Below are 16,170 nucleotides of genomic sequence, written 5' to 3'. Positions count from 1 at the left end.
AAAGCTTTGTAAATCAGGTTCTGTGCTGACCATAGCAGAGCAGACCACATCTTTTACCCCTTCATTTCTGGAGGCAGACAAGGGAGCAAGCATCATATGATTTACACGATGTTCCTGCTTGTAACATCTTTTCCCTGTGACTGCCTCCCCTGGCATTCAGTTCCTTTAGGTCACTGTCTATTCCATGACTGTTTAATGTGTGCATGTGGATGATATTATTGAAGTCAGAAAGACTACAGACAAACATAAGCCTTATCATGATTGGAGTTAGAGATAGTAAACTTCCAGGTCAGAACTAATTGTTAGCATAGCCACATAGAGTTCCTGGCCCAATGACGTCTGCAGTACTTAAGTGAACTTGTGAGTACTTAAGTGAACTACTTTTAAAAGGTAAAATGTAACCTGTTAGCCAAGGAGGTTATCACAGATTCCTGCTGGGTTTTGATTCTTTCACACATCTCAGGATTTAGAAGTTGACATAAAGCTAGATTGGATATTGGTTTTGGCTTTAAAATTTTGTCAGTATCTTCAGCGTAATGAGTGTATTGGACATAGATAAATACCCACAAACTGCCAAGAAAGCTAAGTAGTTACCACTGCATAGAAAGAATTGCAAACTCTTTCCATGAGAAATGATTTTGTACTCTTCCCTACTCCCTTACCTTGCAGATTCAGTGAATCTATTCTAGGCAACTGTATGTGGGAATCACACATCACACCATGAAAACCTCACTGGCTTGACAGTCCCTTTCTGCTAAGCACAGAGTGCTGTTCCCCCTTACCATGACAGCACAAGACAGTCAAAGGGCTCTATTTGCTATTTCTTTATATGATTCTTTTGTTTTAATGTGCCCATTTGGAAGCTGGCCTGTGTTGCAGGCTGTGGGCAGGCACTGGTACAGCATAGAGCAGTTCTTTTGAACCTTGAATTGCAGCACTCCTGACCTCACTCCCAGCAGCAAGGAAGCCAAGAAGTTGCCTCACAGCTTTCCCAGGTAAACCACGCACTGTTCAACCTGTAAACACCACTGATCTTTTCTTCTTGCATCTTGGATGCAACTTTTTCATTTTCCCTACTTAAGAATTCTTACTCTTAAATCCTTTGCAACTCACCTCTAAAACGCAAAAGGTGAATATTCACGCCTTCTTCCCCCCCTCCATGGTGTCCAATTACAGAAACATACAATTAGGGATGTTAATGACAGATTATTAGGCATTAACCTATAATGCCATCCTCCAATAGCAGCAAAAATGGGTCACACTGTAGGTATAATTATCCTGGTTCTCTAATAATAATATGCCCTGGTCGTGCCTTGTTTCTGTGATATATCCTTGTATTTCAGTACAAAGTACAGGCAGCTCTAGTTGTGTTGGAGAGTGATCTGGAGCAGACTGTTGAACTGCTGGCACATGGGCCTGGCCTTCAAAGAGACTGAACAAACTAGGCTGTAGCATCTTCCCAACTTAGAGAAAACAAATAAAAGATTTTGGTACCTGCCTCTGTTACCTGCAATTAGGAAGATAGACTCAATTCACAGAGGGATGAACTGAGGGACAGCAGGAGATAATAGGACTCCTTGGACAATAGGAATGGTCATCCCACTGCTTCTGTCTGCTCAGCACCAGGGTGGTGGTGCAATATTCTTCCAGGCAGAGGACACATAGAGGCATGAAGGTGGGCAGGCGGGAGGAAAAGAAATGGGGTGCAGGTGAGCCCACCAGATGAGACACTCAAGAGCATCAGGGAAAATTGACTGTGACAGTAGAACAGAAATTCTACTCTCTAAACAGAACAGAAACATGAAAATAAGAGTGCCCGAGAGAGGAGAAAAATGAAATGAAACTAAGATATCTGAAGGTGCCATGCAAGTTTTGTGCTGAGAAGGCCAACTGCTTTGTAGTGTGAGCCACAGGAGAAGTGACATAAGAGTAAGGTGGCTGTTTAGAGTCCTTAAATCATTTTATTGACTACTTTCTCTTCCCTTGTTAGTTAGCTAGTAGCAAAGGCAGAAAATAAACTTGGCTTTCTTTCCAGTAGTCTTTCTCATATGTAGAGTGTGATTAAAGTATTCTCACCATTAAAGTATTCTCACCAAGGCCAGCTACACAAATGTAGCAACTGATCCACAAGGAGATCCTGGAAGGGACTATTTCAAAGCTGTCTAAAAAGGTGCTTTGCCCCCCTAACTGCCAGATATGTGTTCAGTGCATCTGAAGAACAACCGAGGGGGGGAAAAAAGAAGAAAAAACGTATTAATCCTACTTTTCGTTTGACTGTGAATTAAGCAAACTTTACTACAAGTTTTTGAGGTCTTGATCTTTTATGTTTCTAAACATGCTGGCAGGGTCAAAAATTTGTGCTGTACCGCTCATAAAGGAGGTAAATAATGTACTGAGGCTATTTCCATGAAAAAAGGGAAAAATAATATGCTGAGATCCTGTCAGAACACTTCTGCTGTACTGTCCTGTTTTTGGTGAGAGTACTGATGATGAAGGGATGTTGTAGACAGTGACTGTCAAAAAGATGTCTCTAAAATGTTGTCCCAGCATGTTATTAGTATAGAAATTGGCTTACACCCAGATGCCTGCCTTATGGATCTTAGAAGATCAATGGATGGGCAAGAAAGCAAGAATGTGAAATACAAGTGTGTGCTCGTGTGTGGTTTGCCTGACATTCCCGTCATCTCCTGTGACTTCCTGGGTGGTTTGCTGAAAAGCTGTGCCTAGGGCCAATTAAAAACCCACCAGCCCAAAGTAGAGATCCATTGCAGAAGGGTCAGCAGCAATTCCAGCCTTGAAGTTAGATGTTGAGGTCCCTGTTCAGGTCTATTGATAAATTTTAATTTAATTTAATAGTAGTCTTTTGCTGCACCTATTTAGTGTGTCATTCCAACACCTCAGGGCTGCAGTGGTTCAAGGTGGTTTAAAGGCTCCCAGTTGCTTGCATTGGTGGTCTGGCACTATATTGTCCTGACCAGGTGGGTAAGCTCAGGCCCAGACTGAGACAAGCAGCAGTGATCACACCGAGTTTGCATTGATCGAGTTGCTTCTCTCTTGTTTCAGAGCAGTGTTATTGTTTTCTGTTTGGTCCATGGTAGCACCCAGATGCTGGAGATGCTGGTGGACTTTGGTAGCACCAGGAGAAGGACCAGGAGAAGGAGGAGGAGGAAATGCCTTCTACATAGAACCTACAGCCCCAGCTCCCTTGCTCAATTCCAAGGAAAATAAAATTAATGTTTATGTTTGGTGAAAATGCCTTTCTTCTCCAGTACCTGCCTTTGGTGGAGGTGCCCAACACCAACCTTTGCCACACAAAGTTCAGGCTAAAGAGAAAACCCAAATTTGCCAAAATAAGGGAGACTCTCTTAAGCCAGCCTATTTTTAGAAGATCCTCTGTGGAGAAAACAAAGTCTAATTAAAAACAGCCTTTATTGTTGCAGTAACCCCTCATTTCACATGTGACCCTGGGAGTTTGTTAAATCTTGTTAACAGCCTGAGTCCCACTTAGCTTCAAAGTCAAGCCTTCTCCTCGATATCCTGCTATATTCAAGGCACAAAGTGAACATCACTATTATTAGGGTGTTCTGCTCTTTAACAGTTATTTTTTGAGAACACTACTTATAACAATTTAAGGTCTCTTCTTTTGGTAACTGTGGATTCAGTGGTTTTGTGTGTGCTAATCTCCACTTAATCTTTTTTACCACTGCAAATAACGTGGAGGAAAAGATGCCTTTGCAGAACAGCGTAGCTTGGAAATTGTGCTCTTTTCATTTCTGGCTGTGGAAAAGTCTGTTTTTCCACCAACTGACTTGCATACTCTTTTAGTGATATAACTGCTTCTCAGGGGAGATCACCACAGATGGCAGCATCTTACTTCCTCCTTAGGAGGCAAATGCCTGTTGTATCTATAAAATTCTCTCAAATACTTACAGTTGATCCCTTTGTGGCAAATGAAGTGGAAGGTGTTTGGTCCTTCCCTATGAGAGCCTGTACAGTTCGCAAGCTGTACGTCATGTTAACAAAGGCTCAGGACGGGAGGCACACATCTGGACATGACTCTGCTTCCCTTCCTCAGTGAGCCACTCCCATGGCAGTACAGCAGAGCAGCCAACGGAGCAGCAAACACAGTTGGCCACGGGACAGAAATCCAACTGACAAGTCCTTGCAGACAACAGATCCTTATTACATTTTGGTCTTCCACAAGCTGTCACTGTTCAGAAGCCTTCATCAGCTGTGTGCCAAAGGATGCTCAAGGCTGCAATATTCAAGCATCTATTCCACAAGGGACCAGGATGGCAGGGAATGGAAGCAGCAGCCCCTCTGTGAGGGGTGCTCTGGGCTCTTCTGTTCTTGGTTTTGGAGGCTGGCAAGGAATTGTGGGATCAATGACAGAGTCTGCAGTCTTGAGAGGCTTGTTAAAATGTGTGGCTCTGAACCTTTGCTTACAGTGTGCTGTCAAAGGACTGCTTTGGGAAAACAGCTGAGAAAGAAGTGGGACAAGAGCATCAAGGGCTAGACAGGGATGTGGTGGTCCAGCCCATGGGCTTCCAACTTGTGACTGAAAATGAGCAATGGAGACGTTCTACCTGTTATATTGATGAGGACCTTGGTGCATGACTTGGGTGCACCTCAGCTCTCCACATCTCTGCCTCAGCATGAGCAGCAACAGAAGACAGCTGTGGGCAGGGGCAGCACCTCAGGAGCACCCAGGCATGCTGCATGGAGCAGCAGTGCTTAATGGGATCACCATTGCTCAGCTGCCAAGCTCCCTTGCCAGATGGCACCGTCTCTACGCTGCGACACTGGAGCAGAGGTGGTGATGAGAGTGTGTGTGAGCATGTGACTGATCAGCAATAAGCTTCTCTTACTTTCCGTCCATCTCCCTTGTCTGGGTGTGAGCAGACTGTGAGATCTCTCAAACCTCAAACTCACTGAGAGTGAGGTGCAGAGTCTCTAATTTCCACTGTTTACTAGGCAGGTCCCCCGAGCCTCAGTAAAAACCTCACTAGTGCAAGAGCTCCCTGTCTTCCCATCCTTACTCAGCAAACGGTCAGCAGCACCCCCCACTCCCAGACACTGGCATTCAATTACCCTGAATTTAATCACAGAAAGCAAATTTTGCCTCACCACAACTTTGAAAAGGGCAGAAAACAAATGCCGCAGGTCACAAACTGTTACATCTGATCCTCCCTCCAGATTTACCATGGGGTTTTTTTCCCCATCCCTGTTATGTGGTGTTGGTATCAGAGCCTCCTCCTGGCCAGATGAATCTTATAAGAAACTTGGTTATTAATCAGATTTTGTGGGGATTTAAGGAAAGTTGCAAACACAAGCAGGTGAGCAGGAAGTTCTCAGTGTTCTTGTGAAATGACTACCACTGTTTCTCTGTAAAACCACACTTGTACATTTCCTCTGCTGTAACTTCTCATGCCATTCAAGTTCCCCAGGGGAAGTGAGAAGAAAAAACTCCTCACAGGAGCAGACCAGAAGTGAGAGATGATAGCTGACTATACTAATGGCACAGTTTAGGCATTTTGGAGCATAAAATAGGCATAACATCCACATGCCTCTCTGGGTTGCTATCACTACTAGCCATCCACAAATCTGAAATGATTTAAATAGTAAAGCTAAATACTGAGGGTTCTTTAGAATCAAGGGACCTAGTTAACAAGGAAAGCATTCAGCTTAGGGGTAGCACTCATTACAACTGAGTCCTAGTGCCAACAGGGCAGCAGATGAAATTTGTACCCGAGCTGCATTCACAGTTTTGTAGAATCATGGAGTATGCTGAGTTGAAAGGGACCCACAAGGATCATGAAGTCCAATTCCTGCCTGCACAGAACACCCCCAAGAATCACGCCAGGTGCCCAAGAGCATTGTCCGTCCTCTTCTTGAACTCAGACAGGCTTGGTGCTGTGACCACTTCCCTGGGGAGGCTGAGTTTCCCTCAGTTTAGAGCATGCAAGTGTCAGTATGAGGGCATGTCAGCAGAGTGGTGAGCAGAGGGAGGCTGCCTACGTCACCGTGACCTGGACATGATGGGAAGTTCTGACACTTATCTCTCCACCCTTGCTGAACTGTGGTTGTCAGCTGAACAATACCTGACTAACACATACGTGAGGGATGCTAGAGGTGGTTTCCACAGCAGGGCTCAAACAGCCCTGCCTAGGTCACATTTCTGTAACTTGTTTGGGCCTTGGTTTATTAATCAGCTCTCAGTGAGCATAGCACTTAAGCCACAACATTGTGTGACAAGTACTGGGGTGTGAAGCCTTTGGGATTAGAAGTCCCGTCCCATTACCTCCCCCAGTTATTCTTATACCTATATGACCATTGAAAAAGAAAAGCTCTTTGCTATTTTTTTTAACTGCTGTCAAGACGATTTCTCGCTCCCATCCTGGTTCCAAGAGAATCAAGAGGAGAAAGCAATACTCAGATGCTTGTTCAAGTCCCATCCTGCTACAGCCTGAAGCAAAGTGCTACACCCCCACTGACAGCTCAGCTTGACTCCTACTAACCTGCTGTGAGCAGGAGCATTAGCTCAGGCTCTCCTGTTCCCCTCTTACCCAAACTATGGAAGTGTTTCTTATTCTGCTGGGTCATGCATTCAAATGTCAAAATTGTGACTCATTAAAAGGGCAAGTTTGCATGGGAGGTGGGGTACAGGAAGGAAGAAAAACATCTTGCAAGAGACTTCCTGTTTATCCACAGCTTGGGAAAAAAATTGACACAACAGAATACATACATCCTGGCTCCATTATCTTTGCTGGCACGGTGCTGGCTTGGCACTGTCCCTTACCACTCAAGGCCAGATCCATCCCTGCTGCGAGCGTGTTTACTTTAGAGGAGTTTACTCGAGAGAGAAATCCGGCCCCCGGAGCCTGAATGCTCGCAGTGTGCAAGCAAACACACGGGCACCGGGAGCCCCTGCCACAATGCCATGGCACTGGCCCCTGGCACACCAGGGAGGTCATTTTCTTCTCGGCAATTAGTGAAGTGGTGGCATCACTAAAAGAAGTTGAATAAACACATTCAACCCAGCTGGGTTCCCAGTTTGCTCTGTTCTCACTACTCTTTCCTTGTGGGTGCACAGTGAGGCCCCAGCAAGCAAGAGCTCGATGCCTGTGAACTGTGCTTTCATTCAGGCCTGGTTGGAAAGGGCTTTTAGGAAAGAGGAGGAGGGGGGAAGTAACCCTTTGCCTTTTTTCTTTTACAACAACTGTCTTCTCTCTTTCTTTTCAGGGAGGAAAAATGCCAGCTTCTCTAAGAAAACTGCAGCAAATGGCTGTTTTCATGGGACTGTTCAGCGGTGGGGGATGCATCGTGATGTATAATCTTATGCAAAGTAATCTTGGTATTGTTAGCAACCTTATTTCTCCTCTGCCCCTTTCACTGGCTTTTGTGTAGGGGGGAAAGTAGCAGCATGCGAGTTGTGAAAAGCAGAGGAAGTTAGGGGAAGTGTGACTAAGCTTCTGGGTTCTGCCTCTGTGGGCTCCATTTTTTTTCATCCCCAGGGCTTTTGCTCTCCTGAGTGCTGCTGTGTGCATTTCCAGAGGCACATATTGCATAGGGAGCAGGCTATTGTGGTCAGAAGAAAGTCTGGTTTTTGGGGGTTTCCTGAGGGTGATGGTGAAGTGAAAGCTTCACCTGCAGTAGTGAAATGAAACCTGCAGTTGCATTTCTTAACTGAGATTTTGTAACTGGGCCATAAAAGAGGACCATCTGTGAGAAGGTATTAAAGTCTAGCAGTTTTATCTGTAAATCTCTCTGTGGTGCTGGCCCTTAAACACAACACACCTGTGCAGTGCTAAGAAATCATGAGTTTCTCCTGAATAAAGTACAGATAAAAGCAGTCAGCACTGAGAAGAACAGGACAAAGAGAAAAGCTAGACAGGTGATGTTGCTGTTTATAGACATCACTAGTTGCTATGTGTCTTTGGCCAAGAATCCACACTTTAAGTCCAAATTATAGATGTTTATTGTTTCTAAAACTGCTTTTAGATGTTTAACATCTGAGCAGAAATAAGCTTTGCCTCTGTCTCAGGGTGTGCCATAGTCCTCTTGGCCCTATGCCTCTCCCTTGTTGGTGCTATCAAATGCTATTGCTTTTCACCTACCCTGATACCAGAGGATGCTGCCAGAAAAAAGTGTAGCCAAGCCTGTTTCTCAAGCCCTCAGATAAGCTCTGAAACTTCCCCTTCATTTTACACATATTAATAACAAATCAGACAGGGCTGAAAAGCGGGCTTTAATTTTAGGCAGCTCATGCCCCCAAGCTCTGGAGTACATGACAGAAATATGATCCTTATGCTTTAAAATATTGAATCTGGCTTTAACAAGGACATCAGCATTTTTTAAATTTTCAGCCTCAGCACTGTTATCTAGAAATCTCGTGGGGCAGTCACCCCCTGTGCTACACAGCAAGCCTGAGGGCTGGTTCCCCACATGCCTTGGCTGTGCAGTCAAGTGGCACATTGCAATTTCAATGGCCACTGAGTAGCTGCCTTATAACTCAGCCAGGCTGCTGAAAGAACACTTTCTGCAGCCAAGTGTGTCCTTCTCTACCCTCTGAACAGGCACAGGAGCCACACTTAGAACCTTCCTCCCTTGGCTCATGCCTGGGGCTATCCCAATGCCTTCTGCCCCGTGCACAGAACTGGCCCATACATGGACTAGACAGGAGCGAGTGCCCTCCTTAGTGGTGGGAGCAGTGGGAGAAGATTCCTTCCTTTCCCTTCCTTCAGGCTGAAGGGAAGTTTGCATGCACGTGGTCTCTGTGCAAGCTTGTACAAATACTCAGGTAATCCTATTTCTATTTACTCTCATCACCTCCACACCCTTCTCATGGAAGCAGTCTGCTCAGCCAACTCCAGCATGCTTTCAGCTCCCCTACCAAAAGATGTGGGGACAAATGGATTAGTTGGGCATTTAATGTCTAATGCATGAGATGCTAACAAGGAACAGCTGAGGAGCACCGGGAAATTGGGAATCCATTTCTCCTCCAACCTGCAGGATGAACACAACATACTTTTCACATGGTCTGGGTGGTTGTTTGCCATGATTTATAGGTACTAAAGGGTGGGTATGCTGCAACCCCTTTGGCTGGAGCTCCTTAGGATGTGCCGAGGTACAAGGAGGACCAACACAGGTGACAGCCTAGCAAAGCTGTTTCTATGCCAGCTGGACGCTGCCTGCTCACAGGGGATTCCTCTAATTAGGGAGAGGGGGCAGCATCCTTCTGCCTCATGCTCCAAGATTAATAATGACAGGGAAGAGACCAAGAAACAAACCTTACACCTTGTTTTAAACCCTTTGAAAGGTGAGGGCAAAGTTGCCAGAGTAGGATTTAAAAACTACACACTCTTAGCTTAATTCTGCCCTTCTTAATCTCGAAAGAGTGAAGTTACACTGATCTAGAAACCCTAGCAAGACAGCCTTGAAACTGTTAATAAGCAAATCTCTGTCTCCATAAGGAGGGTCAGGAAGTCTCCAGCTGTGCCCTGTCCATTGGCAACCATGGTGCAGCATTTCCCAGCCATACAGAGCGACCGGTCACTGATAAATAACAGTTTGCTACAACTGTCCTCCATGTGCCAACACTGCAGCATCCATCAGTGCTGTTGAGGCTGCTTGACCAGTAACTCAGGTGGTGCTTCTTGGTGCCTCCCTTCTAAGGCATCTGTCAGCAGAGTTGTAGCCTCATGGCTGCCACTTGGAAAGCTGTACCAAGACCACAGCTAGAGTTCCACTGTAGCAGCTGTTCCCCTCGCAAATTCTGCAAGATGGTCTCCATTCTTAAAGTATTTTAGGTACCTCCAGTAGAAAAAAAATAAAAATAGATTTTTTTTGTCAGAACATTTCAGATACTCATCTTTGCACCTTTTTCCCCTCCCTTTTAGATAACCTACAAATGCATGAAAAATTAAGGGCCTTAATCCAGACACAGCCGTAAGCTGAGCTGTATTATCAGTATGGAACAGGCTATGTTCAGAGCCTTCTTCACTTAAATGAGCTGAATAACATTTGCTTCTCTGATGTAAAGGTGTGTTTCCTTCTTTAGCCAAATTTCTCCTAATTAGTAGTTTTGGCCTGTATTTTCAGGGAGGGTGTGGTAGTCTGGATAAAATGTCTTTTTCTTTTTTTTTAAGCTTGTGTTTTGATTTTAAGTGAACAGTTTCCTCACTACCGTGTTTCTCCCACCCAGAAAGTTTTGCCAGGACCCAGTATTACCAGCAAGCTTTGGAGCAACTGAACAGCAATCCTGATGCCCTGGAAGCCCTGGGTGCCCCCCCTCTTAAGGTTCACAACATCCACCTGACAGATGGGAGCAATCGCGTGGACATGGAAAGAGCCCAGGTAATGCTGGGCAGGTGGTGTCACAGGGTGGCTTCCTGAGATGTCAGGTGACAAGAGATCAGCCAGGGGATTTTCAGCGGGTCATGAGTCATCTGGGGGCACTGGAAGCAAGTAGGATGGAATACCAGTTGATCTGGAAGAGGCATGGATTTCCTCTAGCCTAGAAACAGCAAGAGCAGCATCTCCATGTCGTGCTATATGGGCCCATCACAGAATGCTGAGGAACCTCTCAAAACAGTCAGTCCCCGCCTCCCACTGTAAGCCACAAAATCATTTTCAGTGATGTATCAGATCCTTTAAAATAACACCTGCCTTCCTTTACCCCCCAGATATGTCCCATGCTAATTTTTGAGCTTTATTCAGAGCAGTTTTACAACCTCTTACAGGTTATGCTGTGGCACAGTATAAATGGTGTGTGTTTTGAGAGCACCTGTACGTTTGTGTCATTGAGAATGGCTGCCCAGCCTGAGACTGAGCATGAGGGTTACTCAGTGACTGGAGAATGCTGTGCTGGCTGCTGAAGTATTGCACAAGGCTGCCTTGTATCAGCTGAGGGCTGGGGCCAGGCAAACCTTGCAAACACAAGTCCACTTCCACTTGGCATTGATGCCTCAAGAGTACTTTCCATTGGTGTTTTTACCCCTTAATCCAGGGCTGGCTTCCCTTCCCTTGTTTTGCTAGTAACGCTGAATGCCCGTAGCAACCTCTCCAGGTCCTTCACTAGAGTAACTCATCACATTGGAATAATTTTGTTTTTACTGGTGAGTAGTTATGAATGCCAGGGACCAAACAAGGGCATTAAGGAATGGGTCAGGTGGTACAGTGAAGGAATGTGGCTATCAGGGTAAGATAAAAAAACCCCCAACCTTTAACCAGCTCACATAAAATTACTTTCCATTTCACTTCAGCCAGGCTGCACTTACCTGATACCCTGAACCAAAACATTTCCCAATGATTCCGCCAGGGAACACATCTAAGGGAAAAAATATCATGCAAAACCCCACACAATATTCTGACTGAAAAGAAGATAACCTTTCCCACGGGTGTTTTCCTATGTCACTGTTTAAGAATGCTGGTCGCTTAGGTGACTCAGGGTGAAGTCAAACCCTGCCTTCTACTGACCTCACCCAAGACACAAATCATCAACTTTCTTCTCTACTTTTTCATGCTCTTAAGTATTCATGTTCTAGTGAAATAAACTGGTTAATCATCATTATACCACAGGTCAATGTACTGACTTCACAGCATTCCCAGCTCCTGGGTCTGCTGGAGAACACCTGGCATTTTCTCTGTGATTGCATCACCACCAGCAAATGCTACACCTGAAACATTTATTTTATTCAGACATTAGACCCAGTGCAGTTGGCCATGGTTGCTGCTGGAGCTCCAGCTTTGTTTGTTCAACAGATAAGTGATAAAATTTCTGACCCAGAAAAAAAAAAGAATCATTGAACATCTAATTGCCTCAAGTGTGTGTTAAGGGAGTGATACACAGAGGATCTCAACCTAGAGGCTTGTAATGGTTATGGGAAGGTCTCACAGTTCAGGTCACCTCTGGATGACCATGCATTCTGGTAAGGAAAGGTGTTTGCTCATAAGTATTTCAGGGAGCCAGTGATTTTCCCTGGGGGCTGCAGCTGTAATACAGTGCATTCTTTCGGCAGAGAGAGATGAATGCACGGCAGAGCAGACATACTTGTCTGCTTGTAGGCACACACTTTAGCTGTTAGAATAGCTTAGTTCAACTCTGAAATAGAGTAAAAAAATATATAGTGTTAAAAAGGTGTGAGCTCTTTGACTAGAAGGAGTAAAGGTCTGTTTCATAGTATGCTTTGCTGAATCTTTAATGTGCTTTTACCCTTGCAGATAAAGTTACCAGTCTCTGGAACAAAATCAGCGGGCTACCTGTACATTAACTCGGAGATGGACCACTCCCATCAGCGGTGCGTACTGGGAGAGGTAACAGGAGAGAGTGGAAAGAAGTGGTAGGAGAAAAGAGTAGAGCAGGATATTTGCTTTAGTCAGCCATGTTGCTGAGGTCATGCACACAGATCAAGCAGAAACTCCTGACTGAAGGTCTTGTGGAAGGTTTTTATTTTCATTAGGACAAAAATGTAAGTTAGTTGAGAAATATTTTGAATCCATCTCTCTGAATGTGAATAGAAAAGCAACATGAGCCATTCCTTTGTGTTAGGTGTGTTCTGCAAACTGCAACTCAGTACATGTACAAATACTGTCAGCCAAGGGAAAATGTCCTCTCCCACCCTGCCTCCCCACAGAGGTGCAGAGGCAGCCTCTTGAACAGCAGTCCTTAGTCCTACCAGTCTAGTCTGGTGTTATGGATTGCAGTAAGGGAATCACACATATCACAGCTGTGCAAGGTTGTGAAAGGTGAGCTAAAAACACAGGATTTTGTTTTTTAAGCTATCCAAGAAGTGTGGTCCATATGGTTAAAAAGTATGTGCTAGAACAGATACTTTATAGTAGAAAGATACTCTGATACCATGTCATGTAGAAGTGACTTCACGTTTTTGTAGTACTGAAGCCTGAAAATCTCCTTTGTCAACAATGAACTGGAACTGAGCAAAGAATTCCTACACGAACTCAAAAGATTTACTAGATGCAAATCACTTGTTAGGTGCTTCTGTTAGCTCTGTTTTAGAAACGAAAAGCTACAAAACTTTTACTCAGCTGCCACCAGCCATATGATGATGTTTTCTATTCATAATCAGATAAGCATGACTTATTGGCTTTCTCTTCTGAGTAAGTATGGGAAGGAAGGTGTAAAAGGATGTGAGAAAGGCACCCGTTCAATAATCTCACTTCCCTGGTGCCTGAGCTCTGATCTCCTCATTCCTCCTTAGCCCCTCCTCACAGACAGTTCCCTGTTCACAGTTACTGTGAAGATAACTGAATATTGCAAAATGTTGAACTACAGCAGTGCATACACATCTCCTGGAGTTTTATTTTAAAGTGAGCTCTTTGTACATTTCTGCAAACCTAAGAAAAAAGAAGGCATCTGCTTGTAAAAGGACTTGTGGCAGATAGATCTGTCAGACTCCACCAAACACACCCACGTACAGAGTCTTGTGCACAGCTTCACATGGGGCAGAGACGGGACTTGGTGCCCTTGCATCCCACTGAGGAACTAACAGTAAAATGGCTGGGAGTAAGAAGCAGGTAAGCAGGCCATCCTGGTGGGATGCTGCAGTGTGAGTGCTTTTCCAGGGGGGACTGGGGCAGCTCTCACACTGATACAGACAGCTAAGTGCCATAATACTCTTGCTCTGTGCAAGAGTAGCTGGGGCACCAAAGCCACTGAAATGTGTCTGACTCTGTGTGTGCAGACTGTCCATAGTGGTTTAGTTATTTTATTAAAGAGAAGACAATTGAAAAAGAAAATTTGAAGTCTGTGAGCTTATTTGATCCAGGAGGAAGTGGCATTCACCCAGAGGCAGGCAGTACAGCGATGGGGAGGGTGCCCAAAGGCAAGGGCAGCCAAGGCACTGCGAAATTACTCTTGCCTGCCCTGAAGTGACCAAGACAAGGGCTGAGCCCCCAGGGCCACACTGTGGGGAACAAGCAGGTGGCCTCCAAGCCCAGTTGTTCAGCCTGGGTTGTGGGTGGAAGCAGGAGGCTGCTGAGCAGAGCCCTGCTGCAGACCCATTGCGCAGAGGTGCAGCAGCCTAATTACCTAATTGTACGTACTCAGGACTGACTCCAGCAAAAGCAGAGATGGGCCAGTGCCATGAGCTTTTGAAAAAATCCTATTTTAGTACCCCAAAATAATAGTCCTTTCCAGCTGGAAAAGCAGCATGAGCAGTTTCTCAGAAGTGGGTTTGGAGCAGAGCTTAGAGGAAGGAAAAGACTCCCCCTCAGTCTCCAACAAATGCAGTTTTCCTTCTTTGAGTAACCACTGTCGTACCCTGTCAGGTTTTCAGCAGTCACATTGAGCGATCACACAGTGTTCAAACTCTTCCAAGCCAGAATAATTCCTTAGCAACACTGTCTGGCTCCAAGGCTGGAGAGGAGTGGAGCAAGGAATGCACCCACAGGATGGAGAGGAAAAAAGGCACCAGGTCAGGGGAGGAATGTCCTAGGAAGAGCTGGCAGGTTTTTATTTGAATTGCAATGAATAGGAACACGCATATCAGACCCTTAAATACAGGCTGTGCTACAATATTAAGGAGAACAGCTTTCAGAAGCTGGCGCTCATAAACCAGGTTTCCAACACTTCAGAGAATTTTTAAAAGCAATGGATGTGTGGAATGATTTGTTTCTCTGTGCCAGCTGTTTCTACACTCACTTTACCATGTTAAAAGTGATTGCTACAAGTTAAAAATCTTTGGTTTTTTGTCAGCTGGTGCCTTCGGGATGTCACCTTGGAACTGCGGGATGGTCAGAATATTCCCGTGTACCACTCTCCGGTGGAAAGCATTGGTGTGCAAGAAGGCTAAAAATCAGGGACAGCTGCATCTCCGCCTCCCATTGAGCCGAAGGAGCCATTAATCGATTGCATCCTGCTGAGTCTGTGAATGTACACAGTTGTCACAAGTGACAGTTTCACTTAAGTGGGTGCTCTCAAGACAATTTTCTCTCTAAGATTGACCTCATCATTGTTGTAACTGTAATTTGTTTCCTTTGCTGGTTTATTCATGTGTTTAACAGAAGCCTAAAATAAATACCTTGCAAAAGAGTTGCCATTGCAGAGAAGTCATGTGTTATGCCCTTTGTGTGCTGGTATTATGAATTTGAAATAAGTAAACAAACTGCCAGGAAATTGAGGTTTATTTTACAGTAGTAGACCAAAGTCAGGACAAGTCAGCTTCTCAAAACTTTGAGAAGCCTTGCTGCCTCAGTTTCCCCCCATTTCTCAACAAGGTTATTTCCTAAATCAGGAAGGATGAAGCAGCAAAGGTGAAGCTCAGCAGCAGCACCCTTGACTCCACTTATCAGGTAGATTTGCACCCTTACACTTATCATTACAAAGCTCATGAGGTAGCTGAAGCCACTCAACTTAAGAATTCCAGGAAGAGACTTGCTGCTCACACTAAAGGTTACTCAGAAAAAGCCACTGCTTCACACCAGCACTGCCTGACGAGTTCTGGAGAGGACGTTTAGGAAGAAAAACACTCAGGAGGGTGCAGAACAGGTGAAGGCACTGCCATGGTTTCTGCTGACTACCACAAGAGATTTTGCCTGTGCCATCAGGCAGAGAATTGTCTATCACTAAGCAAGTTGAGGAGTAAGCAAAATACCCCAAACTAACAAAAAAACCAAAACAAACCAAACCAAAACAAAAAACCAAACCCAAACAATTTCCACTTCCACCCCAAACTGTCCATGCGAACAATTGCAAAGCCTAAGGACAAGTCTGAGGCACAGAAAAAATACAAGTAACTGTCCTGTCTGTGGCAGAAAGTAACACGGGAACCCTTAAGAACATCAGACAAAAGTGCACTTTGAATTCACTGTAAGAGAGATGCTTAATCAGGCTGCAGCTATGGATAGCCCAGAGCTTATACCACTCCATTCCCTGTCCCTCACCCCTCCATGCCTTCTTCCAAATTTGAGCCCAAGAAATCCACCAAGGATGGACACTGCAAAGCTTTTCAAGGGCCATGAATATTAGATAGAGAAGGGAAAGCTAGAGCAAAGAATTTTAAGAGAACAGTGAGCATTTTCTTGTTCAACAATGACCCGGAAAACTAGGCAAGGTGGCTTTTGAACAAACCTGAAAGGCAAATGCCTAATTAGAAAGGAGATACTAAAGGACCACAGCAAAGGCATCTTGGGTAAACAATTTTAGAATTA

General features: G+C 44.9%; 1 protein-coding gene across 6 annotated transcripts in view; it reads left to right on the top strand.

Annotated features, from left to right (window-relative positions):
- The window catches only part of LOC134554695 (cytochrome c oxidase assembly factor 1 homolog), a 55,816-nt gene extending 40,764 nt beyond the window's left edge, over positions 1-15,052 (top strand). For 4 of the 6 annotated variants that reach the window (XM_063405530.1, XM_063405520.1, XM_063405536.1 and 1 more), the window contains 4 exons: positions 7,243-7,345; positions 10,205-10,356; positions 12,223-12,299; positions 14,717-15,052. In XM_063405530.1, the coding sequence (XP_063261600.1) occupies positions 7,252-7,345; positions 10,205-10,356; positions 12,223-12,299; positions 14,717-14,813 (420 nt within the window). In that variant the 5' untranslated portion in view covers positions 7,243-7,251 and the 3' untranslated portion in view covers positions 14,814-15,052. Of the gene's footprint in view, positions 1-4,061; positions 4,814-7,242; positions 7,355-10,204; positions 10,357-12,222; positions 12,300-14,716 lie in introns of those variants that run through there. The other 2 variants (XM_063405502.1, XM_063405511.1) reach the window with 2 other exon arrangements.
- Positions 15,053-16,170: the final 1,118 nt, after the last annotated feature.

Source organism: Prinia subflava, chromosome 1, assembly GCF_021018805.1.
Source record: "Prinia subflava isolate CZ2003 ecotype Zambia chromosome 1, Cam_Psub_1.2, whole genome shotgun sequence".
Classification (NCBI taxonomy): domain Eukaryota; kingdom Metazoa; phylum Chordata; class Aves; order Passeriformes; family Cisticolidae; genus Prinia; species Prinia subflava.
This window is presented reverse-complemented; position numbering and strand designations above follow the sequence as displayed.